This window comes from Phoenix dactylifera, chromosome 2, assembly GCF_009389715.1.
Source record: "Phoenix dactylifera cultivar Barhee BC4 chromosome 2, palm_55x_up_171113_PBpolish2nd_filt_p, whole genome shotgun sequence".
NCBI lineage: Eukaryota > Viridiplantae > Streptophyta > Magnoliopsida > Arecales > Arecaceae > Phoenix > Phoenix dactylifera.
Window position 1 is genome coordinate 21,360,995 of NC_052393.1, and position 22,806 is coordinate 21,383,800.

Here is a 22,806-nt window from a genome sequence, read left to right on the forward strand (position 1 = left end):
TTGATGAGTCCTAATGTCAACCAAATTGAGCCCAGTCTATATTTGAGCGGCTATCATTCAGTTCTGCATTGCCCATTTAGGAGTTCTTATGATGACGGACAGCACAGGAAGAGAAAAAGGGAGAAGAAGGGAAAGAGAGGAAGGGAAGGAAACTAGGATTCATGCCTCGCTCATGCTCTTGGCTTCACACCAGGGCTAAAAGAAAGAGAATCAATTTTTTTATTCATAGCATACCCCATACGATGTATGGTCCAACATATTTATAAAACCCAAAAATACAAAAAACACCCTACAAAGAAGCAATCTCACAAAAGACCCTCAAAGATAAAAATACCTAAGTAAACTCAAAGGCCAACAAAATAAAATAAAATCACTCTAACCACAATGAAACTGGCTGGACCATCCCCTTGCGGCGACCATAAACCCGAGTAATAGGTGGTCTAGTACTGGTGCCCGCACCAACTCTCTCCGGGTGGGAAGAAGACGACCTCAACGAATGCAGCTCGATGTAGCTCTGGTAGTACTCCAACAGGTCCAGATCAAACTGCTGGAGCTCACCTCACATGATCCAAGTGGAATCGGACTCTGGTCGTCCTCGCCAACGAACCAAGAAGCGCCGGATGCCTCCATCACTGGTAAAAACTGTCTGATCGTCTAAAATGGCATCAATTTGCTTTTTTTGTGTTGGTGGGAGGGGCAAAGGGATCGAAGCTGGTATAGGATCAGGAATAGGGAGGTCATCGGGCTCAGGAGAGGGCTCGGCAAAAAGATCATCGGAGATTGTTGGTGGGCCCTTGTAAGCAACTAAATCTTCAATATTAAAAGTTGGGCTAATACCAAAATCAGATGGGAGATCAATGATATAGGCGTTAGTGCCAACCCTGTGCAACACCCTAAATGGCCCAGCACCACGAGCCTGCAATTTCTTAACAGTTTCAGGTAGAAACCGCTCAGGCCGAATACGGATCATAAAATAATCCCCAGTTTGAAACTTCTTATCACACCTGTGAGAATCAGCTTGCAGTTTATAGTGAGCATTACTTGCATGAATGCGCTTGTGAATTTTCTAATGCAACTCATGAATGTGGTGTGGAAATGCATGTGCAGACTCAGAAATTCTAACATGGGATGACATGGGTAAAAGATCCAAAGGTTTTCTAGCTTTGTAACCATGCACTACCTCAAATGGACTCATGCCTATGGACCTATTGACTGAATTATTGTATGCAAATTGTGCTACAGGAAGGATTGAATCCCAATTGCGGATGTGTTCGCCCACAAGATACCTCAAAAGGTTACCAAGACTTCGGTTCACCACTTCTGTTTGGCCATCTGTTTGTGAATGATAAGCAGTGAAAAATTTGAGCTTGGAACCAACCATGTGCCACAAGGTCTTCCAGAAGTAACTCATGAAGCATACATCTCTATCGGATACGATGGTTTTTGAAAGTCCATACAGTTTGACAATCTCATCGAAGAATAGTTTGGCCACTTTGGAGGCATCAGAAGTTTTGAAACAAGAAAGAAAATAGGCCATTTTAGAAAAACGGTCCACAACCACAAGAATAGAATCGTGTTTTCTGAAGGTACGGGAAAGGCCAAGTACGAAGTCCAAACTAATATCGTGCCAGGGACGATCTGGTACAGGCAAAGGGGTATATAGGCCAGTGTTTTGTTCATGTGTTTGGCTAGTTGGCAAGTTCTACATTAGCCAATGATTTTGGCAACGTCCCTTTTGAGACTTGGCTAGAAGAATTGACGTTCCACCTCTTCATTGGACTTGTCTCGTCCAAAATGCCCTGAAAGACCACCCGCATGCACTTTCCACACTAAGAAATCTCTTACTGAGGTTCGTGGAATGCAGATCTTGGTTTTATTAAACAAATAACCATCTTGAAGATGAAAACCATCTATCAAGGATCCTTGTCCATCAGCGAGGGTCTTGTAAAGTTTCCCAAAATCAGGGCAAGACAAGGAGTCCTCTTTGAGTTTGTCAAAGCCCATGATATTGACAAATATGGCCGAGAGCAGGGCTACTCGACGACTCAGCGCATCAGCAGCTTTGTTTGTGGCACCTAATGTGTGCTTCAGGACAAAAGTGTATTCCTTAGAGGAACTCAACCCATTTGGCATGGCGAGAATTCAACTTGTAGGAATTGAGGTAGCGAAGAGCTTCATGATCAGAGTAGAAGACGAATTCAATGGGTAGCAGATAATGGCGCCAATACCGTAGAGCCTGGACTACGGCATAGAATTTCTTGTCGTAGGTGAAATACTTCTACTTAGCCTCATTTAGCTTCTCACTACGATAGGCGATGGGATGGCGTTCTTGGCTGAGTACTCCACCTATACTGAGGCCAGATGCGTCGGACTCCAAGAAGTTGACATGAGAAGTAAAGAATGAACACTTCTTGAGGTTGGCATACAGATTCTCATTCCTCGGGGCGGGGCGACGGAACGACGTCTAGGCTCTCAGGAGCGACCATGCTCTTCTCCCTGGACCCGGACGAAGGGCGGCAGATCAGCATCGGGAAACTCAGGAGCGGCGGCGTTCCTCTAAGATCAGGAGGACGGCGGTGGCGGAATTTATTTTTTTTTACCCGGAGGGGGAGTGGGGGCACGGGAAGCGTCGCGGAGGGGCATACGGCCTTTCCTCCTCTCTCGCGTCCGGTAGCCGGCCGTCTCAAGGGGGGAAGAAGACTTTCCCTTTTCCTTCTCGTGCGTCACCAGAAGAAGGGGAACACACAGGAAAAAAGGGTTTGGGTTTTTGGTTTGAAAGATGAATAGGGACCCCTTTCTCAGCTTGGAGAGAAGATACCTCAGAGACAACATCCTTCGCGTTCTCCCTGGGGAGAACGAGTCTGACCGAGGTCTGGATCTTGCATGAAGTCTGAGCCCCCACGTGAAGGTCAAGGCCCACGGTAGCCCAAGAGAATCTTTGTTTTTATTGTCGTGCTCTGATACCAATGCTGATGCCGGACAGCACAAGAAGAGAAAAATGGAGAAGGAAAAGGGAGGACGGGGAGGAAGGAAACTAGGCTTCACACCTAGCTCTTGCTCTAGCTTCACACCAGGGCTAAAAGAAAAAGAATCAATTTTTTCATTCATAGCATACCCCATACGATGTATAGTCCAACATATTTTTGAAACCCAAAAATACAAAAATCCCCCTACAAAGAAGACAAAAGACCCTCAAAGATAAAAATACCTAAGTAAGCCCAAACGCCAATAAAATAAAATAAAATCACTCTAACCACAATGAAACTAGCTGGACCATCCTCCTACGGCGACCATAGACCTGAGAGATAGGTGGTCTGGTACTAGTGCCCGCACCATCTCATATGACTCAAAAAGGTGCCTGACTAATCTATGTTGCGAAAGATTTCAGTCGGCTACTGCTCTAGGTTTATTTCCACATATTTGTATGCCCTATTGGGAGTAAGAAAGCTGGTCAATTACACCTAATACTTGTAATTGGTTGTTTTGGACATTGCAAGTACCAAAGTCCGCCGTACTGATTGTACCAACATACCGGTAGGCATTGGTCCCGGTACGGTACTGGTACCGTACTGAACCGAATCCAGTGAAGACAAAAAAAATACCGCGCGGATGCGCGCGCGGACGCGTTAAATGCCACAAAGTGGACGCGGAAAACAACGCGGGAAACAGCGCGTGCGCAGGGCCCTGCCCGCAGGGCACGCGAGGTGCCCACGCTTAGACCGGTGCGAACCGGCCCGGTACGCACCGGTACCAGCTTGTACCATGCGAATCGGGCCGGTTCGCACCGGTACACGTATGGAACCATAGAAAGGGTCGGAACCGAAATTATACGTCGTACCGAACCGGTACCGGAACCGACCGGTTCCGATCGGTTCAGCATACCATGATTACAACTGAGTTGTATGCTGAGACATAAGCGAGAAAAAGAAATCTATATATAGAAAGCGAGAACAAAAATAACTTAACATAAAAAAGACCAACATATGGAATGTAAACAAAACAGAAAATGCAAAAAAATATAAAAAGAAAATTAAATAAATTATAAATAAAATAAAAAGGAGGAAATGTTCAATAAATCGACCTGAATCCGTCAAGCATAGATATAATGGAAATTATTCATTTACTAATTTGTGCATGTGAATTGTTAAATTAACTCATGTATTTTATTAACTTATTACCTCTTTTATGTATCACCTTCTCCGTGGAAGAAAATCAAGAAGGTGAACATATAAAAGAAGGGGCATATATCACCAAATCTCATTCAAATTTATTAAAGGAGAAATTGGTACTGATTGCTGGACATATTTGTTTGCTCAAAAAATTGACCACAGACACACTACACAGAGTGAGAAGGAGGGGGGAGAGATTTTAGGTGCAAGAGACTACAATAAAATATCCATCATGCTTCAGAAGCTTGAATATCCACATATAAATGCAGTTCTGTGACAATATGAAGCCAGGTGGGTTGGATTGCAGAATTTTATCAACAGCAAATGGCTGGAAATTGGGAAGCAATTTAATGGATATCAGATGCTAGGAACCAGAAAGCAAGCAAATACTTATATAAACTAGAAATGAACATTGAATCGAATGCTGTGTATTTCCACAAGAGAACCCAAAGATCTTCATTGGCCGGCCTGCTACTTGCACCAGTTTCTTGGATTGGCAGAAACTTTCTAAAATGAAGTCCCAGTATAGTTCCACTATATACAAGATGTTACGCACATACAGCGTTTTTGTCTACAGTAGCAAGATTGATGCTGGTGCAGAAATATACCATTATAACCAAACACATAATCTGAAATCCAGGGCAAATGCATCTGGAGTGTGAACTTCAGCAGCACTAAGATAGCCTCTAAGTAAAACATTGGTTCACTCTGTTTCATAGTATCCATAAGTGCAAGTACTGCTGCATAACTTAAGATGGACATTGGTTCAGCTAATGCTCTTCCAGTCACTACAGTTGATTAGCAACATGACAAACATATAGTGATGTCTGTGAGTATGTGTATCAATTAGGTGTGCACATATCGTGATTCCATTCCTACCATGCATGTATGCATGTCCATATGTGTATACATGGATGCAGGATGGAATAGTTTTCTTGACAAACTAAAATATTAACATACTGAATTTTAGTTAGCAATCTATATGACAGCTCAAAAGAAAAAGTTTCTGTTGAATGCCTGGAAGGCTTCAGTTCCATATTGTATTTTGTATTGAGTGATTAAGTTATGCTCGAATCAACGTATACATTCCCATAAACTACTGGTAGGGGGTATCTGTAATATACATATGTGAAAACTAAATTTGCTTAGTTGATTAGCTAGTTTCCAGTGCATAACTAAAAGAATTGATAAGATATGGCACAAAATAGAATGGGAAGAAGAAACCAGAAAACTATGGAACGATAGAAACTTCAAGCAAAAGCAAAACATTATAATGAAGCATAATTAATAATCTAATTTAGACAATAGACGGACACATATGGCTAATCAAGGAAATGATAATACCATCTCACTTCCATAATACTGCACTATATTCTGATGACGTAACCGACTCAAGAGAGATATTTCCTGTCAAAATAAACCAACAATAAGAAACAAAATTTCTTACCAAAAAGTAAAGAAACAATATAAATTATATGTATGCTGCAGAATAAACTAGTAAGATCTGAAAAAAACACTCACTTGCCCCAATTGCTTTGTGCTCTCCTTTGACTTAGGATCATCCATGAAGAGGGTAACCTCCTTCATTGCACACATTTCACCACTCTCACTAGATTAAAATAAATTAAAAAAAAGCAAGTCATGATCACAGAAGATGAACTAAAGCAATTAACAAAGGAAACGATTGAGAAACGTCATGAATGACTATCTCTATTACAAAAGGATCTCAGAAAATTATTAAGTCAATTTGGAAAGTGAAAAAGACATGAAGATTTGTTTTAAATCTAAATCCTGTTCAATAAACAACTAATCATATGTCAGGTATCCGAATTGGCCTCATAAATCTAGTTTTGCCATTTATTTTCATACAGGATGATGTTTTCCATCATAGGCAGAAGCTTTAAGTCATCTATGGCTACCTGTCTAAAGAGTTCTCTTTAACTTGATCCTTTGATCCAGTCATTCATCGCCACAACTATTTATTGAGCAAAATGTCAATTACAATAATAAAACTAAAACAGGAAATAGAGCCCATGTGGTTAAGAGCGCGTTGGTAGATCTGATTTACATGAAGGTGAAACTACATGTACAGCAGATTCCGTACTCCATGATACAAAAATTTCCTCAATAACTGATGTCTTTTCTATTTTTCCTTCTCTACATCATTATTATTCGCCTTTTTCTGCTAAGTATATTGGTTCTTCCTTTTCTATCTCTAATTGTATTTCTGAATACAATATCTTTTTATATATGAATATATGCATGATTGCAAAGCAAGCATGCATGTAATAGTAGGTTATCGTAAGATTTCATTATGAGACGTCTGACAATTTTAGCCAAAGGACCAATAACATTTTTGACAAGTTTAACCATGCATACTTGAGTTTTAATAATAGAGGCAGTACTACTTCCACCATAAGAGTAAAAAAAAGGCATGAAAATCCTTGATGAAAAATAAAAACGACATAGGCACCTGTTAAAACCAACATAGACATGGCCAAACGTGCCGCGCCCAATCAACTTTCCCTTCTTCCACCGTGATCCAGGGCTCGTGGAATTCTCTGTCCTTCCAGGACTTCGAGGTATTGAGGGAGGAGTATTTAATGTTGAGTTGTTTGGAGGAAAAGGAGAAACAGAAATATTTATTGGGGGTAGTGGCAGCCGGTGGCTTTGCTTCTTCCCCTCATCATTCCTGCTTGTAGGCGATCCTGGTGCTGTCCCCCCAGCACGGGGATGCAGCGGAGAGACAGTTCCACTGTGTATCCTAGAGCTAGGACCAGGACTTGTCATTCTTGGGCTAGGTATTGGAGAACACTCTGGGCTACCCCTGCTGTGCTGCCAGAATAACTGCCCTAGCATATCTCCTCCCATTGAATTGTGCCCAGAGGTCTGACCAGAGCCTGGACTGGAGCATTGACCGGATCCAAGAAAAGTGACATCTGCATGAGGCTTCGCTGCCCAAAAAGCTGAGGTGGGAATCTGCTCCGGGCATACAATTCTCATAGGACTTCTAGAAGGACTTGACATTGAACTGTCTGGGGCACTTCCAAAAGCACCATGCAGAGGAACATGGATATTGGAATGGTTACTGTTCAGTGCACCTTGCTTGGGTGATGTTGAAAGAATTTGGTTAGTGAAAAACAAATTTGTTGGCTTGTTAATCTCTCTCAAGTTCTTTTGAGTAACTACATGAGACCGATCTTTATGCACCACACTTCAAATAGACACAATAAAAAAAGGGGGTAAGGGTAAGTTTTTTATAATGAATTTACAATATAATCAAATTGAAGATTAGCAGCACATCACATAATTCCCATCAACTACAAGGAAATTTTACCTGGACTGGTTGTTAGCAATAGCTCTGTTTCCATTTTCAAAATCATTTCCTACAGGGCTCTGAAGTTGAGAATCTGCTGGATCATCACTGTCAACGGAGCAGTTACTAGAAAATGAAGCAATAGCCAAATCTCCATCCACATCAGTAAGATCTGGCCTTTTTGTATTGTGATTAGGTCTGGGAAGTGGTAAATGCAACTGGTGTCTGCCACCTTCCAAAACTGGCTTTGACGTACTGACTTCTGAGGAGGAGCGTGTAATGCCTGAGCGCAGGCCAGGGAGAGGAAGTGGTTGGGCATGTGGTCTATCTGCAAAACTTTGACAACGTGATACCTGTGTAGATGGTGATGTTGACCGTGATTCTGCTCTTGATCTGGGCCCCTTCTCAGAGTTTATATCACTACCACGTCTTTGAGTCCCTCCTGATTTCACATTACCCTTTTGATCAGTTGGATTGAAAAATCGATGTAACGTATCAATGAAAGTATCCTTTGTTGGCTTCTTCTTCACATCTTTAGTGGAAGATTTCCCCCACCATGGAAGCATTTTAAAAAGGTAAAGAACTCTTATCGCAGTTATCTAAGAATCCTAATCATAACCACAGCTCTAGAATCAACTGGATAAGAAACTCTTGTATTCATTTAAAACAATAGCCTCCACCCTCAATAGCAGCATTCAAAAGAAAAAGGACCGACAAATGATGAAGCCCAGCAAAGAATGGATTTTCGTCCAACAGATACCAAAATTGAAGGAGCTGTCCTTCTTAACCTGAATGAAGAGGCATCAATAGTAAGGCCACAGAATATTATTCATCAAATATCGTCAAAAAATATATCATTCTAGGCACCCAAAAACAAGCTTTTACAATTGCCACCTTGTATAAATCTCAAATGTTTCCTCTATACGAGAATTAGTAAGAGAATTTAGATGAGTGGATCAATATTGACTGCAACACCATAGAGGGACAGCCTATGTTATTTGATGTTGAACTAACTACAAATTTTAGGATACAAATGATATTTGAAAAGGCTATATTAATAGGTTGTCTGCATATAAACCTCCCTTTTTATATTAATTGTATCCAAAGATCCTTCATTTACATATATGTAGATTAAGGCTTCCTTTATCCAAGAAATGCCCCAATAGGACCCCCATTCGCTATCATAAGCCATAGAAGAATAATCCCATGCTTCTCATCCCTCAGCCCTTCATCACTCAGCCCTTTAAAAAATCTAGCTAGCAAGCCGCTCGTGCTTTTTGACACTGTAGTTGTCCGATTCGAGATTTTGGGCACCACCATTGTTAAAGTTGAGATATTGATTCTGTCTCGAATTCAGATCAAAGTATTAAAGAGCAACGTAACACACTAACTAGAAGCTCAAAACATCAAATTTTCGAGTGAGGAAAGGAATAGAAAGAAATGTGGTTAATATTCTACTATAACCAATGGAAAGTTATTTTTGGGGCCTATTAAACAATTTCTAAGGAATGGGATTTCTTGATCTGCAAATATGGGGAGGAGTCTCTATAGAAAATTAATCCATAAAGGAAGGAGTTATATGCAAAAAAAAAAAACTCATTAATAAGAGCAGTCATGGTTGATTTTGTACATTCAACAAACTAAAACCATTCATAGCATGATATCTATAAGTCCTTTTTTCCTTTATTTATCATTATCTCTGAGTTTTTCTTCTGTTTTCTAAGAAGAGACTCCTACCCAGGGTTGTCAAGGCAGCTAGGGCATCCCTAGTCAAGAGGGATCCTAAATGCCTTGGTACCTAGAAAACAGCCTAGAAATTTAGGCAATTCATCTTTCAAAAGCGCATGAAAACACATAAAAGGACTAAGATCAGGGTCTGCCGAACCGCCCGGTTCAAGCAGTCTTGAGCAGACCCGGTGCGAAACAGAGTTAGTTCGGTATTTCAATTCGGTTCCGGCCCCTACCAATCGGAACCCCTATCGGACCGGCCGGTACGATGCCGACTCGATGCGAACTGGGTTGACTGTGGCATTACTGCCACAGTGCCAGCTTCGTGCCAGCAAGGCTAAGGTTGATGCAGGGCAATGGGTTGAGCACAATATTCCACACATTCCTACAGCTAATCAACCACAACCACAACCACAGAGGAGCCAATCACCATATGACTCCTTGTCCAATACATCCTTTCAAAGATATGATCAAGAGAAACCTAGACAAGGCCAGTACGTTACTCAGTCGACTCGATCAGGAAAGCAACATAGCTAGGCAGAGAGGGGCACGAAGGTTAAGAAAGTAGCTGCTCAGCACACCGAAAAAGAAAAACAAAAGGCACCTGCAGCCCCAATGAAAAGTGTCGAGGAATCAGTACACTCAGATTCAGAGACCTAGAGCAGCAGCGATGACAGTTCTAGTGATCATGGATCTGCTGACCATAGAGAGAGCGGAGGACAGGAGACCATTGTTTATAAGATACAGCCACAAGACGGTCTTCAATTCACCAGTGAGTCTTAGTTTATACATGCTACACAGAATAGGCACCACGGTGGACGATCAAGTAAAGCTGCGAGGATACGATTGCATATAGAAGATAGGCTCCTCGAGATCATTTAGAAGGACACGATGCAGCTGCAGATACCTCGCACGTGGAGGATCCATATGCATATCAGATTTTGAGTCGTAGGATCCTATTATTCGCAGCCATAGGCAGCCTATGACTCATACCGATACGGATATGGATATGGTGCATCCGAAGCATCTTCCGATGACTACTACCTTACGCAGCCCAGAGCATCTCGCAGGTTGAATTTTGCTGCTAGTACATTCAGATGGACCCTTCCACACCATATTATCAGCCAGAGCAAGGTCCGCCGTACCGGTACCGGTCGGCGTACCGATGGCGGCCCGGACCGATCCGTACCGGTCGGCATACTGGTTCCGTACCGGTCGGTGTATCGGTCCGAACCGGTTCCGTACCGGTTCTTCAACAATAAACTACCGGTACCGGATTCCACGCTGATCCGGTACCAATCTCAAGCCAGACCAGTACGTACCAGCCTGTACCAGCCGGTACGGATCAGTACAGCAGACCATGAGCTAGAGGACACCTCTCAGAGCCAGAGCTTCAGCGAGAGATTTCAGAGTTCTTATAACCCAGTACGTGTTTCTTATGGGATAAGCGTATAAGACTACAGCGTCGCTTGGTTAGAGAGGTAGGTTAATGTGCCTCCTGACTATACTGCTGATCCGGATATCTACGAGAGCCATCGCCATTCAACCCGATTTTAGATATTGGAATGTATGTTGTACTTTAAATATATATAAGTGATTGTATTATTTTAAAATTTTTACATCACTACTTGATTTGAGAATATTTTATGTTATTTCTTGTAGCATGCAATATCTTACTAATCATTTTAAAACAATAAAATGTATCATTTAGGTTATGAAGCAGCAGATACCACAGGAGAATCAGCCGATAAGGAATATCTTTTTTTTTTAAGAAAGGGAACGAGTGGAGTATACGAAGCGAAAAGGGCAAAGTGTCCTTCAGGTCCCCACACTGAGGTTATACGTCAGAGATAGAAGACTCCGCTTGCCTAGCTTGGATACTACTCCAAGGTAACCGGGTGAACTCCCTCGAATGCCAGATCTTCAAATTATTCAGCCGAAAAGCGATAGCTAAGGGCAGTAGAGAAGAAAGATAGGGCATTAGCAGCTTCAACTCGAGAAGCAGCATCCCCATCCGAATCCGAATCCGCTGAAGAGGAGACCTTTTGTCTCTTGAGTTCATAGTTCATTCCACTCAACAAGCTGACCCAGCCTGAAGGAAGGGGTTTTCATCCTATAGCCGACTCTCCTGTTGAGTTTTGTCTTTCGAATTTAGCTTACTAGGATCATAGAAACATCAAAAAACATCAAAAAAATATCAAGAAAACACCAAAAAAATATACAATTAGACTTAAAATCATAAAAAAACTTCAAAAGGAGTGATTAAATATTCTTGAAAAAGTAAAAAAAATTGGGCGTGTCGGCACGTCCTACACGTACCAGTTCTGGTTCAGTACTGAACCATACCGGCCTCCGACCGGTACGGATTCCGATATCGGTTCGGTGGTCCTTGACCAAAATAGCTTAATTAACCTCTCTTTTTTTCAAATTATGCATATGAATAACCACATACATCGTTATAGCGTAAAGGGAGTTAAGACTAATTCAAACCATGACATAATTTCATCACATATTAATCAACCAAGTCAAATATAAGAGTGATAAATGATAACAAAGCAAATTGTTGAAAGCTAAATCTAAATTTGAAAAGTCCAAGGAAAAAAAACTAAAGATCATGAGTCATAATTGAAATCCCACATTTGCATTTTGAAATAGAAAAAGAATTGCAACAGGGAAGAAAATAGAAAACAAACAGAAAAAACAAAGAAAGGAGTCGAAAAAATGGAAAATAGAATAGATGGGGTTGAAAGAAGAAGAAAGGAAGGATCTTTCAATGAGAAGGGGTAGAGGAGGAACAATATGGGACAAGAAAAGGATTAAAAACAAAGAGTACGCATATGCGGAAAAAAGAAGAAAATACATTAGGGAGCTGTTGAGTGAGTGAACGTGAGCCTCTTGTTGGTGGCACATATAGAGCACAACTCACCCTAACATCGAGAGATGAGGGAGGCATCAAGTTGGGAGAGATGGGGGAAGGTATGAGCAAAGCAAAAGCATTGTTAATTATACTTCTACTTTACGAAAAATAAGTTAATTTCAGCCATAATAGTGAATATAAGGTTAAAACAAAGGAATATATATATATATATATATATATATATATATATATATATATATATATATATATATATATATATATATATCACTTGTAATATAGGAGTGCCTAGTGCCATAGTCCCATGTTAACTAATAAAAGGGGTGCCACATGAATTTTTTAACCTAGGTCGGTCCTCCTCCCAACAGCTTAAGCTTTTAGGCTACAAGCCCGTGACAAGCGATATCGGAGCCTGGCCCATTATGTGTTACCATCTTTATTGGTCATATGGGTCCCTCACTGAAGCTTACTAAGGTCAGGGAGGACCCAATAGGGTTGAGCAAGAGCCAGGCTATAGGTGCCCCCCCCTTCCTCCCCCCCCCCCCCCCCCATTCTCAAGTGAGCACCAAATATAATGAGGGCATCACGAGGATAGGTGGGGAAGATTGTCACAATACTACATTGACTAATAAAAGGGATGCACATGGGTCTATTAACTTGGGCTGATCCTTCTCCACAACTTAAGTTTTTAGGCTGTAAGTCCATAACGCTGGTCAGCCACTACCTAGTACCTACACAACCTACTCTCTCTAGGTGCCTAGGCAACCACCTAGGAGCCTTGGCAGTGCTTTTTTGACAATACAGAATACAGATCCTACCGCATTGTCTTTCTTTTTGTTTTATCTTTTATTTTTGTTTATTTTCTTTTTAAATATGTATCTTTTTTTCAGAAGTCAAATTGTTATAGCACTATTGCATATTTAGGAAAACTTACCTATTTCAGCTTTTTTATTTTTATATTTTATCTTCACAAATATAATTGTACAATATTATGATATGATATAAATTTGTCAAACATCCACCGTACATGGTTGTTTGCTAATAAGCATTACACAAAAACTTAAACTGTAAGACGATTGCGGCATCATTGAATAAACTAAAAAAATATTTCACTCTCTTTAAAAAACCGAGCTATATTTTTGTTTTATATGCTCCATTGAGTTTATGGAAAGCAAGCTATATGCAACATAGCATACTATAACTATCACATATGGGTATTAATGGGTAATGGAGGTATCAGGAAATTAATGGGTTACGCGTCATCAACAAGTAAGCTTATCCACGTGCAAGTATTCCTTTCTTTCCTCTTCCACTTGGTACCAGGCTAATTAGAAATCATTACGGACAACATTCATTATAGAATACCTGTAACAATCCGACACACAGGTTCACTTTTGGCCCAAACCTCTCTGCAGATTTTACAGATGTCATACTGCTGCAATTTGTGACCTTAATTCCACATATTACAAATGATAAGGTCTTGGTTAATGACACGGAAGAGTGTGGGTAAGGCATACAGCAATGGAGTAATTTAGAAAGAGTACATGTAAAGTGAAGAAACCATCTGGAAAAATCAGCAAGACCTACCAAATATTGTTAGAACCTCTTCGATCGATCATACAAAGGAATGATAAGAACATCCTATATAGGATCTAGAGATAGCTATAATAGATATGTGCCTCCATACTTTTGTGTGATCATCTTACATTGATCAAGGCATAAAAGTATGGCTATCTATAACAATTATATGGACCGTGCATACGGGTAACAAAAATACGTGAGGATAATATGCCCCATAAGAGATGAGGAAATTAAGGCAGAAATGTGGCCAAGCAAGGAAGGATGCTTTAGAAAGGAAAAATGATGGAAGCCTAGAAGAAGCATCAAAAGAGGATCGAGTGAGTGATAAATAAGATGTCCTGATAAGTGTGGGCTAAAGATTCCCCCATTAAGGAAAGCTTTCAGAAATCAGACAAACATTATGCAAAGTATATGCATAATTGGATAAGTACTGTTTCATTGGTGACACAACACAATTCTACCTTTATAGGTTATCAGAAATAATTGGATCAATAAACCAAAATATCAGTCAAAAAACCGGTGTGCTCCTTTGAGCTTGAAGCCTTGAAGGTCTGTACAGTTCAAAAACAATATGCACAGACATGCCCATCAATCCATTGCGGTATAAGGGTGCCAATGTACCACTCCATGTTGGATTAAGAAATGATACGGGGCTTGACAACTAAAATCCTGTGAATAGGAGCATGTTGCTGCCCTCAAATTGAGAGCATGGGACATTGTGTGCATGCTTACATTTGCAAAGCAGAAGAATCCTTCACTTAGTCTTCTGACCAATAATCCTCCACTTAGTCTTCTGACCAATAATCCTCCAATATTACAAATTCTTTTTCTCCTTGATTTTTTTGGGCTGTTTTAATTAAGTTTGCATATGCCCTTAAAAAAGCGGAACTGCTATGTTCCTTTCTATTCAGTTGTAGCATATCAGCTGAAAATGAAATAAGTTGCTCATTTATTTGAATAGAGACAAATTAACCTTACCATCCCTGACACTTCCAAAACTACACTAAGATGTGATAAAATAAATTCACTCCAAAGACAACTATGAAACATGTAAATTTCATAGAAACTACAAAAAGAAAACGTCACTTAAGGACTTCAATACTTCTCTCCTAAATCCTCTTGTTGACACAATCACACAAGAACTCATCAGCTCCCACACCTCCATCGTGTTCATTTATTCACCATTCCAGAAAATTTAAAGAAAGAAGGAGGAAACGTTTCAGCCATTCCAGCATCTCACCAACCATCCCTAATTTTCTTACAATGATACCACCCTGAAATCAAAATTATCACAACGAAAAGATCCAATCCGAGAAAAAAAAAGGGTCCAACTGACCTACCCGCAACCAAAAATCCAAACTTTGACCGCCCGATCTCATCCTTCTCTCCAGCACAGATCTAAAATCGCAACAATCAACTAAAACGAACAAAAAGAAACTAAACAAAACCAATTCATTCACTAAAACAGAATCAGCAAAATTAACGATCCTCTTACTTATCAGAGCAAAGCCATTCGAACACCCGGGCGAGCAAAATCCCACGAGCTCGTCCAGCAATCTACAGATCAGCACCTCGCAAAACCCTCCAATTCCAGCTCAATTAAAGAAGCGAGGAAGACCAGCGGGAAGCCGGGCTCAGTCCTCATTTTGCTCGAGCTCGTTCCAGCGAATGGAGCACCCAAAAGCCTAGAAACCCTAGAAGCGAAAAAGAAGCCATGAAAAGAATCCAAGAAGAAGATATTCCAAGAACTGAAAGTCGCGAGCAGAGAGAAAGTGACAGAGAAAATGGAGAGCGGAAGGCGGAGGGAAGAGAAGCGAAAAGGAGAAGAGAAGGGTTCGATTTGAAGAAGAAGCGAGGAGAGAGAGAGAAAGCGGATGGCGTGGTTTGCGTCGTGTCCTAAGAAATGGAGCTGTCCTCAAGCATTAAAAAAATCTGTTAAACTACTGGATATTGTGCGCTAGTCCACCTTCGGAGACCAAAACCAAGACTTAGTTCTTAGTGGCCCTTATCGGCCTCATATTTTGTGGGACCCACGTAGTGTTTGTGAGCTGTTTCTTGGTTGCGCATCATTTCGGTGTCAGTAAATGACCGTTTGGAGTTTGGCGATTCGTAAGTGTTAATATAAGATTAATGGGTTGGCTTTAGCGCTTAATCAACGCACTTGTGGTGTACGCAATAGCATTTTAAAATGATTTAGAGGTGGGGCTGGGGAGGGTGGTTAGTTTCTTCCTTCGGTCTGGTTCGTTGCCACGTTCCGATTCTGCCCCTTGTAGGAATTTTTGGAATTGACCAGCGACCTTGTTCTTATATTTATATATATATATATATACACACACACCCTTGCATGGTTTGCCCAACAAAATGGTCTGCCAGTACTTAAATGCTGCTGGTGTAACGTACTCACATGTAAAAGAAGCTACCATGTTGATGGGGGTCTTCCGTGGGTGGAAGACCTACGGATGAGGTTCTCCTCACCCTCCTCTTTTCTTTTGTTTTTAAATACACACGCATAGTAGACATGTAATAATGATTAATTAAGAGTTTGTTTTGAGACAAGGTGCCACACAAATCTGAAGGATGGTTATTGGTTGCCCATATCCCATTGTTAAATTTGTGCTATCAAAAAGGCTATACCCTAACTCGATCACAATAAATGATTCAGTAATCTAAATGATAAAATTGGTCAGAGCTTCTTTAGACATTGGTTTTGTCACTTTTTATGAGGACGAGAACCCATGCAATGTTGGGTTGTGTTATAGTGAATGGAGCTCGTAACTAAAGCTTATTCCGGATATTCCCTCTTATAAGAAGCATATAGGGAAAATTAGGGCTTGGGCATTAGTTTTTGTCTCTGTGAGGACCCGTGTGGCATATGTTTAGTCCCACATTAGTTATTCGCTGGGTAGATCTTGAGTACTTATACAGGATCAAGGAACCTAAATAATACCTTTCAGCTAGCTATTTTGGGTGAGGTCCTAGGTTGTTACAAATGGTATCAGAGCAGATCCGGCCCATAACCTATGTGAACTAGGGAACACTGTAGCACGGATCCATTAGAGCTGACCACGGGCCGATCATGATATTTGTGATTAGATTTGAATAGATTTGAACCCTTAGCCTCATGAGGACACCAGGATTTAAATGGGGAAGTATATGAGGATCCGTGCGGGCGTATATTTAGTCCCACATTAGTTATTCGCTGGGTAGATCTTGGGTTCTTATACAGGTCAAAGAACTTAAATTAGCTTCCGACTAGCAATTTTAGTTAAGGTCCTGAGTTGTTACCGTCTCCTTAAAGTATATCAAAAAAAAAAAAGTGCATTTTTTCTGCTAAGTTGAAAAGCCACACTCACAATTCTAAGGCCATAGTTCTCGACATCCCCATATTGGTGTTTTTCAAAGGGTCTGAGCTCTCCATGTGGGCAGTGAATACCCTTTAACACCTTACATATGATGAAAAATTTCTATTGTATATCAAGAGTTATTGTCCCTCAATGTGTGGAAGCTTCTAGGTAAGTGTTAAAGAGGTTGCAATCCAAGAATATAGTTCTCTTGATGTTGTGATCCAAAAGTATGATTCTCTTAATGTTGTAATTTAAGAGAGGTGTCTCCTTGTGTTACGATTCAGAAAAGTGATTCTTTTGATGCTGTGATCCAAGAGAGTGATTCTCTTGATGTTGTGATCTAGGAAAGTGGTTCTCTTGATGTTGTGATCCTCGGCTTGACTAAGTAGAAGAAAACAACTCTTGTAATCCCAATATTTCTTGGAGATATAATGCTTGGTCTGAACTCGATTCCTTGTTTTCTCTTTTTGGGATTTTCCACATAAAAATCTCGATCTCTTGACGCTTGATGTTTTAATTTTTATGATTGTTTGTATGTTTTGTTTTTATATTCCTATTTCTCTCAAAGAGAGATGATTTTGCTTCTGCCATTTTCCAGTCCCTGTGCACTGGTTTCAAATATATATGCACTGATAGCATCTTCTGTGTGTATTTATATCCTTCACTATGTGCACTAGTTTGACCTAAGAGATTGTTTTGAAACACATTTTGCTTTCCTTTCCTGCCACAACAAACTAGTATGAAAGCTAGCAATTATTACAAGAAATCCTGGTAAGTTACCTTTTGGGAATAAACCCATATCAGTGGAAGTTAATTTAAGATGTATCAATTGAAAGATCAGAATTAAATGTATGAGGAAAGTCCCTTGATTGTGCAAGCCCCAAAATAAGGATCGCACATTCCTTTGAAAATGTGATTTACGTTGTTTCCCTCGTTCATCAAAATTGTCTCCCTAATGTCATTTTTTCCCAAACTCTCATATTTTTAACCATAAATGGCTTGCTCCATGGATAGGTTGTCCAAGAATAAAAAAAAGCCCTAAAGTATTATTGTATACATATTAATACATATCTTTTATTCAAATAAAATGATTAGAAGATTAATGTGCCTAATGATAGTCATGAGAAGCAATTAAACACAATTACATTTTTTTTAGTTTGCTTAGAATTGAAAATCAAGATTATATCAAAAATCAACTGAATTGCCGCCTTGCAGATTGTTAGTTTGTTAGCTCACCTTTTAGACTGTTGAGATACACCCATGTTTGCAAGCGTTAAGCTTGATATACATTGCTAATCTATTAATTATTAATTTAGGTTTTTGTGTTCAAGTGCTAATTTAATATGGTATTAGGGTCAACTTGCTAGGGAAATATGCATTAAAATACTCTCAAAATCAATTACTTATGTTCTTGACTGAGTTATTATTTGCACCTATCTTATGTCATAGCCCGATCTACATGCGAGAATGGAATGTTAATTTTGATATGCATTGTTTGCTCATTCCCCAGTAACTTAAGTTCTTGGAGTCAAGCAGTTGTTTGACATTGACGTGATAATTTTTGCATGCTCCAAATTCCTTTTTTATTGAAAAAGTTGCATGCTCAAAATTCAAAATGAATATGAAATGGTTTATCAATAAAAAAAATAACTAAAAATGCATAACTAGAAATAATAATATTAACAAATTTGTGTTAACATATTTATTTATGTAAAAACTAGCGAAAAGAAATAACACGAATAAATAATACAAAGACTATCACTATAGCCTCTAGTAGATAGCATTATGAATAAGAAGGAAATTTTTGGTTGTTGATACTTTCTTGGATCTCTAACTTTCTTTGCCTCCGTTCACGATCGATTTCTTTAATTTCTCCTTTCTAAACAACTTGATTTCCTTTACCATCGAATTCTGAAAGAATTTTCTTCATCATTGCCCATGAATCTCTTTTTTATATAGACATTGGTATTGTCAGCTTAGATTTATCTTTCTCTTGGCAAAGATAAAGTTCAGCATAAGATAAAAGCTCAAGCACTGAAGGTCAACTCTCACCACTCTAGGTTGGCTATATAAAAGGTCAGCATCAACTACTTACAACATTTTCATGCTGGTCAAGATCTTGGTTTTATCTTAATATCAAAATCATCTTACCAATATAATATTTAGAAAATATCAGTCTTCCAAAGTCCTAGGTGATATAAATGGATAAATCTCAAGAAATCAATTGATGTGATATAACATGTCAACCAATATTTTCTCACCACCTCAATATCTTAATATACTTGCTAATATTGGTTTTATTATATTGATTGAGATTTAAATACTGCGGTCCTAAAATATTTAGTGAGATAGCAAGATATGAAAAAAATCTCAATTTCTTCAACATTAACCTATTTTCCATGTTGATCGCGACAAACCGAGATTCAATTCATCTTGGTCTTGGTCACCTAGCAAGGTAACTGGGATCTCAACTTACTTGCCTAAAGCTACAGCTATTTGAAAATCATTATTCTCTTTCAAAAATTTGTTGCCAATTATTGTATCAATATAATTTACTACTATTGATTCGAGCTCTACCTTTTTTTTTCTCTTTTTGAGAGAGAGAGAGAGAGAGAGAGAGAGAGAGAGTAGCGATTCCCCCACTTTTCTTATTCGTGGGAAGGTCCTCCTATTCGCCCATGCATGCAACCCCAATTTAACTCTATTTCATATTATATATGTGCGTGTGAGTGTATACCTAGCAACCTACTAATGGGCTCCACCTGAGATCATTCTAAAGCAGAAAACCTCTTACTTTCGGATGCTTGGCAGACTTTTATTGGCTCCGAGCTCTAAGCTTCATCTGATCGTTAGGTCTAAATGGAAGGGAATCTTATCTAGATATGTTCTGACACAAACTAGGATTCCAAATTTCTATGATTCCCATCTTTAGATTTTCTAGACTACAATGTAAAGTGTGGATTTTGCAAGTGACATCTATTGCCAATGCAAAACTCTAATATTTATGTCACATATCCATTTATTATAGAGAGTACATGGGGAATTATCTCAATTCTAAAGTTCTATGGTGTGGAGCACCTCGAGAGCTTTAAGGCTATTATCCTCCCTTCCTTTGAATTTTGTGATTGGGGAATAGCTTCAGAGGGAGGTGTGCGAGAGATCTTGTGATTGGAAAAAAGCTCCCAAAATAATTTAATTGAACTGTGCTCAGTTAGGTTGCACGTTGAGATCCAGGCACCCCTCTACATGCCCCTTGGATCATCAGCCATCTTAGTTAGGCTTGCTATTGGTGGCCTAACAAAAAATCCAAAAATTAGTTTCTAAAAGTATTATATTAATAAAATATTTATATATGATGATAATAATTATAATATTTTATATCTTTATTATTATATTATACTATAAATATAATATTTTATTACATTATATATATTATGTTATAAAATATCAAGTTATGTTATATTATGATGTTATAGTATACGATATTATATTACTATATTATAATAATATTATATTATATTACAGTAATATTATATAACATCATATATTTATGTATTAATACATATTGTATTTTATTATTTTTTGTTGTATAATACTATGCAATGTTCTCTTTTTTTTTGATCAAAACAACATTTCATTTCATATAACTCTAATGTAAGTATGATCTGCCAAAGCAAGTGAAAGTAAACAGTACAATGGGTGTGGAATGCATGCTAAGCTTGTCTAAATGATCTTTTCAGAGTGCCAGGCAACATAAGAGACGACCCAATCTGCTGCACTGTTTGCCTCTTGATATACATGAGCTATCTGGCAAGAGGTCAACTCTCACACTAATCTACGGATAACCCGTATCAACGAGTGGCCATCTCCATACCTGTCCACTTTCCGAATCCAATCAATCACCATGGAGGACCTGGCATGCTCCCTCTCCAGCTGCAATAAATCTGCCTCCATGGTCCCTAATAACAAAACCCACGCCCCTAGAGGCGCCATCCCCTGCCATGCCTCCATCAAAATTCACATTAAGATAACCAGGAGGTGGGGGTACCCAAGAGACATAGATAAACCTGGACGCTGAGACAGTGGTACATATACCCCAGATATCCCTGGCCCTTCCAGGTGAGGACGATGTAGCCAGCATAGTAACCTTTGCCGCATGCCGCATGGCTCTATCCATCACAACCCCTGGGGATGACCACCTACCCTTAAATAGACGGTCGTTCCTGTCCAACCATATATGATAGGCCAAGTAAGCAACCACGATCCTCGTCTCAGATACCAAAGCATATCCTCCACTGACTCCCACAATGAAGGGAGTAGCACAGGTGAACATCTCCAGATCTGCACAGCTGTAGGGCACCCAAGAAGTACATGGCTGATGGTCTCCTCAGCATCCAGACATACCTCACATAGCGGAGTCATCCACAAACCCCGCTTGGCAAGCACACTCCTGGTCGGTAGGCAGCCCCAAGCTACCTTCCAAAGGAAAAACGCCATCTGGGGATGCACCCTCATCCTCTAGATCCATCTACCATCAACCCGCCTGTCTGGCTCCCTACTAGTCCATACATGAAGATCTCTGGAACGCACCCTCAACCGTCCCGACAACATCCAAACCAATATATTTGACTCCACCTGTGAAGGAATCGGTAAGGCCAAAATCCTTTCTACCAACTACTCCCCAAAAGCCTTCCGGATCAATTCCTCATTCCATCTTCCCTCACTTGGAGCTAGCAAAATCACATATCTTATGTCCTACCAGCCTGCCCGAGTCCACCATGAACGGTAATCTACTAATCGATTGCTCAGTCGCCCAGCAATCCTCGAGGACATCAACAGAAGTCCCGTCCCCGACGGCCCATCGAATCGCCTAGAGCACCAATGGAACTCTGGCATAAATCTCCCTCCAAATGGGGGAGTGATGACATCCTGCCCAAACTCCGACCGACAAGGTACCATACTTGGTCCTCATCAAGGAGGACCATAAACTATCAAGCTCCAATAAGAAACTGTTTGCAAACCGCATCACCGATACCTTCCGTCTTGCCACCAGTGACGGCACTCCCAATCCGCCATGCCTGAGCGGTCCCTAAGCGGCATGTCCAGCCCCGGCCAGCGGATTTCTGTGATTCGGTGGCTAAGTTGGTCCCTAAACCTATGGGTTGGTTTCGCCCAGCGCCCGACCAGTGCGCTACCTCGGTACGGTTTAAGAAAATATAGTTGTGCCTTCACTAATACCTGCAGATTTTGGTGTAATGGTAGTGCTTGATTCTAACACATCTGCCACCCCTCCATCCTGTATCGGATACTAAGCTCAAGAAAGGAGCAATCTCCTCTGCGCAGATGTCATCCCAGGATTGGAACACCCAAGTATGTCAATACACTATCATGCTCGCCTACTCCCATAATCTCCCTGATCTCGGCCTTCACATTAGGCTTGGTCTTTGGGTTGAAGAAGATTGTAGACTTGGCCAAGTTGATCCGTTGGCCAAAAACAGCATAATAGACTAGGAGGATCCTCCTGATCATATAGGCGGCATGCTTGGTCGCCCGGGTCAACAATAAGCAATCATCGGCATACAACAGATGGGAGATCGACATGGCCCCCTACACTAGCCTGTAAGCCTTCAGGGTCTGAGAGCCCGGCGTACCGAAGAGCTCTGGATAGCGTATCTGCATAAATAATAAAGAGCAGAGGGAATAAAAGGTATCCCTGGGGGAGCCCAATAAATGAGTTAAAGAAATGAGAGGACGTACCGTTCACCAGAATGGAATAGGAGGGACCCCCCACAC

At 40.3% G+C, this 22,806-nt stretch overlaps 1 protein-coding gene across 4 annotated transcripts in view; it reads right to left on the minus strand.

Annotated features, from left to right (window-relative positions):
- Window positions 1-15,581, minus strand: part of LOC103717430 (mitogen-activated protein kinase kinase kinase YODA-like) — a 44,674-nt gene extending 29,093 nt beyond the window's left edge. For 2 of the 4 annotated variants that reach the window (XM_008805811.4, XM_008805810.4), the window contains exons 1-5: window positions 15,165-15,580; window positions 7,507-8,273; window positions 6,643-7,383; window positions 5,691-5,778; window positions 5,514-5,576 (exon numbers count right to left, since the gene is read on the minus strand). In XM_008805811.4, the coding sequence (XP_008804033.1) occupies window positions 5,514-5,576; window positions 5,691-5,778; window positions 6,643-7,383; window positions 7,507-8,051 (1,437 nt within the window). In that variant the 5' untranslated portion in view covers window positions 8,052-8,273; window positions 15,165-15,580. Of the gene's footprint in view, window positions 1-5,513; window positions 5,577-5,690; window positions 5,779-6,642; window positions 7,384-7,506; window positions 8,274-15,009; window positions 15,068-15,164 lie in introns of all 4 variants that reach the window. The other 2 variants (XM_017845265.3, XM_026808570.2) reach the window with 2 other exon arrangements.
- Window positions 15,582-22,806: the final 7,225 nt, after the last annotated feature.